At 32.6% G+C, this 8588-nt stretch overlaps 2 protein-coding genes and 1 pseudogene across 3 annotated transcripts in view; all 3 read left to right on the forward strand.

Annotated features, from left to right (window-relative positions):
• LOC111805002 overlaps window positions 1-2302 on the forward strand; it is a 19768-nt gene extending 17466 nt beyond the window's left edge. Inside the window, exon 3 of one of the 2 annotated variants that reach the window (XM_023689868.1) lies at window positions 2152-2302. In XM_023689868.1, the coding sequence (XP_023545636.1) occupies window positions 2152-2229 (78 nt within the window). In that variant the 3' untranslated portion in view covers window positions 2230-2302. The remainder of the gene's footprint in view (window positions 1-2151) is intronic. The other variant, XM_023689860.1, reaches the window with a different exon arrangement.
• Window positions 1299-3862, forward strand: LOC111805018. Its single transcript, XM_023689880.1, has 4 exons — window positions 1299-1618; window positions 1781-2151; window positions 2836-2912; window positions 3427-3862. The coding sequence occupies exons 1-3, from the start codon at window positions 1441-1443 to the stop codon at window positions 2872-2874; spliced, it is 588 nt and encodes a 195-aa protein (XP_023545648.1). The 5' UTR covers window positions 1299-1440; the 3' UTR covers window positions 2875-2912; window positions 3427-3862.
• LOC111809874 overlaps window positions 3657-8588 on the forward strand; it is a 5786-nt pseudogene continuing 854 nt past the window's right edge.

The raw sequence follows: 8588 nt of genomic DNA on the forward strand, positions 1-8588 counted from the left end.
AAGTATATTGTATGAATGATGTCTCTTGGTTCATATCATTTGGGGTCCAGCGTCCTTGCTGTCACTCTTTCCTTCCTCCAATCGATGTGGGACCGCCCCCAAATCCACCTCCCTTTGAATCCCAGCGTCCTTACTGACACACCGCCTCGTGTCTACCCCCCTTCGGGGAACAGCAAGAAAGCTGACACATCATCCAGTGTCTAGCTCTGATACCATTTGTAATGCCCTAGATCCACTGCAAGCAGATATTGTCCTCTTTGGGCTTTCCCTTTCGGACTTACTCTCGAGGCTTTAAAACGCGTCTGCTAAGGGAAGGTTTCCACACCCTTATAAACAGTAGTTTGTCTCACATTGGTTGGGAGGAGAACAAACCATTGTGGAGAGTTTATAAAGTGGACAATATCATATCATTGTGGAGAGTCGTGTTTGTTGGATGATGGAAGTCCCACATCGGCTAATTTAGGGAATGATCATGGGTTTATAAGTGAGGAATACTAACTCCATTGGCACGAGGCCTTTTGAGGAAACCCAAAGTAAAGCCATGAGAGCTTATGCTCAAAGTGGACAATATCATACCATTGTGGAGAGTCGTGTTCGTCTAACAGTGTTCATCTAACATGTTATCAGAGCATCATTCTTAACAGGGTCAATGTAGTTACTAGCATCGAAGAAAACCGTCATAGACGAGAGAGTGAAAGTTCAAAGTTGGCGAACGAGCTCTTATCGTGAGAGAAGAAAGCAACAAGCTTATTACGACGACACACGGTTTACTCAAATTAATTAAAAGTTTATAATTAAAGGGAAAAAGTGAAAGGTGGGAAAGAAAGTGTTTGAAAACTGTTATATAGAAAGACGTGATGACGGCAGTAAGGCAGGGAGCCAGGCGGCATCCCAGCGAGCAGCCCACCAGCAAACTGGCAATGAATCCCATGCCTTCCTCAAATGACTTGAATACGACCCTTCCTGGCCCATAATCTCCTTCCACCGGATCATATCCGCGCTTCAAATAATATCCTTTCCGCCGTTTCAAACCGAATTTTCACTTTTCGTTTAATTTCTATTAAAAAATTAGATTATAACGTAAGCAGCCATACTTAAAAAAATGCTATTAAATGCTAAATTAATAAAAATACTTTTTGAATTTTGAATTTTATTTTGAAAATACCTTAAATTTTATTTTTATTATTATTTTTTAATAATAGCCCAAATAAAATGAACGGAAGATATTCGGCCCATAGCTTTTTAGTTAATTACACTTTTACCATCACTGGCGGGAGTAATTATTTCTATAAATAGTGGGTAAGGCGTACCAAGACCAGGCTTGGAGAAGCAACTCCAAATCTTCTTCTCAGGTCTCTTTTCTTTACATTCCTAGTCTCTCCCTTTCAATCTAGATTGGACCGATAACTTCGGGTTCAAATCCAAGACGCGAAGTAGAAAATGGTCGGAGCCTCACACAGTCCCGGCGGCGTCGCCGCCAGATCTGACAGAACTGCGACCATCAAGTTTCTCTGTAGTTATGGAGGCAGGATCCTTCCTCGTTATCCTGATGGCAAACTCCGTTATCTTGGTGGTGTAACTCGTGTCCTCGCCGTCGATCGTTCCATTCCTTTTTCTGGTTAGTATTAATCTCTTTTCGTAATTTATATTGCATTATCCGTGCATTTATTTCGCGAATGTTTCGATTGAATGTTGTAATTTATTAGGTTGAGGTTGAATGATTGATTTAAGCCTTGGTATGAACTTCTAGATTGAGATTTATAATTGTGTCTGGTTACAGAACTGTTGTTGAAGCTGGAAAAGTTGTGTGGAACATGTGTGAGTCTTCGTTGTCAATTGCCTTCAGAGGATTTGGATGCTTTGGTATCGATAACCTCCGATGAGGACCTAGCGAATCTCATCGAGGAATACGATAGAGCAGCCTCGCCGTCTTCTTTGAAGATCAGAGCGTTCCTTTCACCGCCTAAATCCGTGAAAGAATTTCCTCTCCCTTGTTCGTCGGCCTCTTCATCACCGTCGTCCTCAAAACCTTCGTCTCCGACAACTGCTATATCCTCTCCAAGGGCCTCAACGCAGGTTCCTGACTATTGTATCCATCAGATCCCAACGCCAGTGAGGTTTTCGTACCGCCTGAAGAAGTCACCTGCGAAGGTTCCTCTCTTCTCATATCATCCTCAAGGGAATCCTAGCCACATCTACCTCATCCACAATGGAAATCACTGGCAATAGCATCAACTAGGATGAGAGAAATCAAAGTAAACATACATATAAGATATAACGAAATAGAAAAAGGGAATTCCAAGCACAAAAAAGGATGTATGATGTAAGGAGAATGTACATGTCGCTAAGGATTTCCTTTTGATCCATTAGCCATTAATGAAATTCGGTCCTATTTCATTTTTCAGCCCTAGCTATTGTGATGGTGAGTTTCTTCGTCAAAGAAACGGAATCCGTTCCCGACTTTGAATTACAGCTTCCATTACCATTAGGTCCGTTAATCGCACGCTTGCCCTCTCTCCCAGTAAGAGTTTAGCAAATGTCCACCGTTTTCTCTAGGTCCTATTAACATTCCACGCACGGAGCCTCCATAGTTTAGGTCTGATTGTTGCTTGTGCTTGTGCACAATACGTATTTTTACTCTGGCACAACTGGCTTTATTATCTGATCTTGTTTCTTTCGTTCTCTTTTAAAAACTCAGTTTTAATAAGTTCTACTGTTCAGTTTTCAAAATACTATTAATGTTGTCCGGTGGATTACAATTTCCGTAGTCTTTGATAAAACGATGAACTATATAGTTTTCCATTGGATGTTAATCTTACCAATCTGATTTTGCAGGGTCTAAGAGACCATCACATTGGATCAAACAAAATTTGAAGACACAAGGAGCTACGGCTGCGATTCTGCCATTGGATGTAAGATCTCCGTCCTATCTAATCTATTAGTTAAATTTGTATATGTTTGTGCTGTGTGTTCGTAAGTGTTGCTTCCTCTTAGGCCTTCCAACATGGTTCTGCCCTTTCATTGTTGATTCTACCAATCCACTTACTGATCAGTTACTGCAGGCCTTCAAAAGTGTTGTATTAATTTAATGAGTGGTGTCGGCTTTGTTTTTAAGTGTTCATAACTGTTGCCTAATTTTATCATATGTGTGTGTACCTGTTCATTAGTCTTCAATTCCTTTTAGGCCTTCTAGCATAGTTCAAACCCTTTAATCGTCGTTTCTTTCATTCCTCTTACCCCGTTGCTGTAGACTCTCTTTCTCTCTCCGCACACCACATTCATACACGTATATTTTACCTTTTTGGCTTTCTGGATGAAAAGTTCACAAGTCGTATTCGTGGTTGCGAAAGATCACATAAATTCTATATTAATGTTGTGAGAAAATGATGATACATTTATATGTATTGGATCCTTTATATATGTTAGGTACATGCGAAGAAAATCTGCCATTGTCGGAACCAGAGATCTACGAGGTCTGTTTGCTCTGTTTTCTGTACCGAGAGTTTCATTCGCAATCACAGGTACTCCTTTCTTCTTTCCCATTCATTTTGAATAAAGTAACACAAGATAATACTCTGGAAAATTTTGGGTAGAAATAAAATTAAAAAAGTAAAGACCTACAAATAGGGAATTGTGGGGGGAAAGACAGCAGTAATATGGTAGTATTAGGAGCAAGTTGCAGGCTTCTATGGCGTGGCCTTGACGATGAGGTTTGGTTTGTTTCTGTGTTTGGAGAGTGGAGGAAAAGTCCATGAGTGGACAACAGGGACAATGGCTGAAAATGCACTGGGGACCATATTGAGATCAGTTTGACAAAAAAAAAAAAAAAAAAAAAAAAAAAAAAAAAAAAAAAAAAAAAAAAAAAAAAAAAAAAAAAAAAAAAAANATTGTCTCTTTGCCAGACAAGGGGAAGGCACTGGACTTGTGTTTCATTTCATCTAAATTTACTAGAAGAAATAAAGTCACAATCGTATAAGGACCAGTAAAAGAAAAAAGTAAATAATTAATGACCCACCTACCCTTTTAAATTCTAACCCCAGTTTGGGAAACAGATTCTCACCACACATGATATGATGTGGTCCAACACTGGCTGGAGATTTATCCCATTCTTCAAAAACCCATTTTCTATTATTTATTTATTTATTTATTTATTTATTCTTCTGAGAAGTAGCCATTTGCAAATATATTTTCATTCTAATAATTTTTTTTTTAAAAAAGAATTTTTTATTTATAAAAAGGAAGATAACATGTGCGTGGGCCATGTTTTCATACCCTTTTTTATGCTAGAGAAACAGAAAAGGATGCCCACACACACATAATTCTGCAATTATTCTGTATTTTATTTTTAAAAATGATTTTTTACCTCTTAATTTCTTTGTATTTGCAAACTGATCCCTTTCTTTGTATTTTTTTACCACACACACACATGTAAGTCTGCAATTATGCCCACACACACACAATATATCTCTAATTTGTTATTCTTTACTCCCTTAAAATATTTATCGATAGACATTCAACCCCAAAATTTAATAGAAAATTGTAAAGATTGGTGTTTTGTATTGACGGGCTTCGTGTTGTATTCAAACACATGATGATTCACCTTTTTAAAAATAAAAATAAAAATAAGCTAGGCTATTTTAATTTATCAGTTACTCGCTTCACTAATAGTCATACAACGAATGAACAAATCCATATAAGAAACAGAAAAAAAAAAATCCAACATTATTGAGGTCGTGGTTTGTACGATCAATTGCTTTATTTAGATTATCTTTGAATTATATGTTTTTTTTAGTTCCGTATATTGTTTTGAATTATCTTGTTGGTTTTTCTATTTAGTAATGCATTAAGATAAGATAAATAATTATCATGTTAATCCAATTCGTATTAATATTTTTTCCAAATAAATTTATTGTTATAATTCCAGTTTTTTTAATTATTTAGTTTAATATTGGTGGACATGATTTTATTATTTTACTTGATCGTTGTTTCGTCACATTATTATTATTATTATTATTATTAATATTACTAAATATATTTCATTGGTTCAGCCTATAAAAAGATATTACACTTTAGTGGTGTTTGTTTCTGGGGTTAGGAACGGGTTTCTGGGAGAGGATTTAATTTATTATCTGGAGAAACTCTTTTTCCAAACATCTAAAAAGAAGGCAATGGAAGGGTTTTTAAAACGCATTCAAACGGATGAGGTTCTTTTAATGTTTTTTTTTTTAATTTTAATCTTTTTTCCTTTTGTATTGCTTCTTCCTCCACTTTTTTATTTTTCTTGATTATTTTTCATTTGTTTTTTTCCTTTTTCTTTTATTTTCTTGGTTGTTTTTTTAAATATGATTATTATTTTTAATTATTAATGTTGAGTATTATTTCTTCTTTTTTTATAACTCTATTAACTTATCTTCTTTTTTCAATTAGATGTGTTTTATGTTGAACTATGATTAATTCAAATTAAATTTGTAATTAATAATAATAAACTATAATTATAAAAAAATAATGAAATATTCTAATATAATATATATATATATATATATATATATATATATATATATATTATTTTATTAATAAATTATTATAATGGTATGACATTTATAAATATATCTCATTTAATATAATTTACCCACCACTATAAGTTGGGGTAAATATTTATAGTTAAAAAGTTTTATATTTTATTAAATTAAATTATTTGAGAATTAAAACTTAAAACAAAATAAACTTAAAAACTTAAAATTTAAGGTACATAAATGAAAATTAAAATAAAATAAAACTTCTTAACATTATTTTAAGAATCTGACTTCATAGAAATAGAAATAAGAGACCTAATAATAATTAATTATCTAAAATTAAATAATACAATAAAATTATTAAAAAGTATTTAGATAACATTTTTTATATAACATCTATTTGATTCCTTCTCCACATTTTTGTTTCTAGTCATCATAAATAAAAGTTTGACCCAACGGCCCTTAGGGTTTTGAACCATTGATTTCATTAGCCTTTGGTTTTTCCAAAAGGCATGGGCCAAAAAAATTGTTATTTCTTATATCCTCCTATATGAGCTTCCCCTTGTGTTGTATAATTTAGAAAAGCCATTAATTTTTAAACCATGATGACGATAACGTAATCTTAACCAGAAACCGTATGCCGACGTTTCAACGTCGTTTGTAACCCATCAAATTTCCCTTGTCACTAGTTCCTCAGAGAGTTCTTTGATTGGAAATTTTGCTTAAGCTCCCTAAGAATAAAATAAAATGTTGAGTATAGAAGGTCTAGAAATAAGATACTTTTCTTGCTATCAAAATTTCATATAAATAAATAATATTTTTGCTTAGTTCTTACTTCTAAAAATGTTACTTTAGATAATTAGTTGTAGTTAGTTTTTAGTAAGTTAAATTATTTAAATAATTTTTATTAATTTAATTTTTATTATATTATAAATAATATCTTAAATTTGAGGTTTTTGAATTTATTCAATTATTATTCTCAAATAAGTGGTTTTAATCAAATTATACATATTTTTAATTATAAATAATTAGTACGGTAATCAAATTAAAGAATTAATTATACATGATGAAAAACTGTAAAGTGGAGTAAATTATTTAAGATGAGATTATCTTATAATAAGTTATTAATAAAAGAATAAAAAGATTAAAAAAAAGAAGATTTTCTATTACATGTGCAAAATATGATATAAAAAAGAAAGAAAGAAAGAAAGAAAGAATAATAATTGTAAAATAGAAGGGAAAAAAGAGAGTAAAGAAAATGGAAATAAAAAACAAAGAGATAAAAATGGAAAAGAAAATACGGAGGAAAGGTGATAAAAAGAATAAAGAAATTGGAAAAAAAAAAAAAAAAAAAAAAAAAAAAAAAAAGAAGGAAAAATTGGGTGGATTTTGAAGACCCGTAGTTTTTTTAGAAGTTTCGAAAACCCACCACAATGTGATGCCAGGAAAAACTTTTTCAAGGCATCTGATTTCAAAACTTTAAAACAAACCTCGGTTTCCAAAATGCATATCCATTCCCATCTCTAAAACCCTCTAACCAAACATGTGCACGGGGTTTATACTGTTTATCGACATGTTTATTCAAATGGAACAAATTATGCAATTTAAGTATACGAAGTTCACACCCATTGATTTAAGTCAGGACTATAATTATCTTCTAGACATCTGAGTATAGGTGTAATATTGAATGCACACAATATTCTAGCATAGTAGCTGATCGAGATTATATCCTTGAATTAAAAAGGCAAACAAACAAACAAAAGGTATAGGTACGGGTGTCGATCATCTACTTAAAATTGACTTTTAATTTGAATAGTTGAGCATACAAATGTCTCTGGCTCAACTATTATTATTGTTATATAATTAAGGGTTTTGTCTAACAAAAATAATTTGAGGTCACACTCAATTAGTTGATGTCCTATTTGAACCAAGTCCATCTTTTTTATCTCCATGAATCATGATAATTTATTTTATGAAGTAACATAGTCTAAAGACAATTAAAATTATGTGGATATATTGTTTATGCATGTGATAATTTACTGGACACACTGGGATTAACCATACGAGTAATGACATAAATGGGCAAATTTAGAACCGGGCTTCGAAATATACCCTATCTATTTCTTTGCCGGATAAATGGCCAAACAACACATTTAAACACTAATTAAGATTTATCAAATGATTAAAATACTCCTTAACAAAACAGCTAATTGCAATTCTAGAATTATGGAGTAATTAAAGTGAGTCTCAAATTCAAAACAAAACAACCCAAATTTTATAAATCAAAGTTTAATAGATTTTAGGATTCTATGTTTAAGAAATTTTCATCCTAAAAAGATACTTTCTAAATCTAGACTAAATAACTTTGCACTCCAAAGTCCAAATAACTTTATAGACTACATAATTTCAGAATTAATTATCTTAACTGGGTGTCTCAAACACCACCTTAAATCCTAACGATTTTACATGTTAAAGTTATGTCTTAAGTTCTTCGTTTTATACCTTTAGTTAAAGGTTTTATGTTCATCCCTACATGTTATCAATTTGGTTTTTTATGCATCAATAAATTTTTTTAATTCAGTCCCTTGGTGTTGGGGAATCTTAAAGGCAATTGATGTAAAATTGGAAGTGAACGAAAAAGTCATAAGAATTTTGAGAGAGGCTGAGACTATGAGTTTGGAAAATTTCGCCTATTGATCTAAAGCTTAATGTAGCGCACAATCAGCTGGAGGTAACTTTCATCTTCTAGCTCCTCTGTTTTTTAACATGGGTTCTATGAATTGGCTTAGTTGATCTAATACAGTCAATTGCTTTATAATTTTCCTAAACTGGGCTTCAGAAACTCCAGTGCCTTGATATTTCTTCGAATCTTTTGGAGTCACTTCCTGATTCTATCGGCCTATTGGCTAATTGAAGGTCGTCAACGTATCAGGAAACAAACTGAACTTCCTGAAACCCTACTGGTTGCAGGTAACTAAATCAGTAGTCTTTGGCTTCCTTTTCAACAGCACATGGAAAATGATGTTCACTGTGTTGAGTTTTGAATATTTTGATTACTTGGTGGGGTCTTCTTTT

This window comes from Cucurbita pepo, chromosome LG01 (genome assembly GCF_002806865.2).
Source record: "Cucurbita pepo subsp. pepo cultivar mu-cu-16 chromosome LG01, ASM280686v2, whole genome shotgun sequence".
Taxonomy (NCBI): Eukaryota; Viridiplantae; Streptophyta; class Magnoliopsida; order Cucurbitales; family Cucurbitaceae; genus Cucurbita; species Cucurbita pepo.

What these genes read in the sequence shown, in the direction of transcription:
- LOC111805018 (XM_023689880.1), top strand. Translation starts at nt 1,441, where the DNA reads ATGGTCGGAGCCTCACACAGTCCCGGCGGCGTCGCCGCCAGATCTGAC. An exon ending in TCGTTCCATTCCTTTTTCTG is followed by an intron (nt 1,619 to 1,780) that starts GTTAGTATTAAT and finishes GTCTGGTTACAG; the next exon opens with AACTGTTGTTGAAGCTGGAA. An exon ending in TGAAGAAGTCACCTGCGAAG is followed by an intron (nt 2,152 to 2,835) that starts GTTCCTCTCTTC and finishes CTGATTTTGCAG; the next exon opens with GGTCTAAGAGACCATCACAT.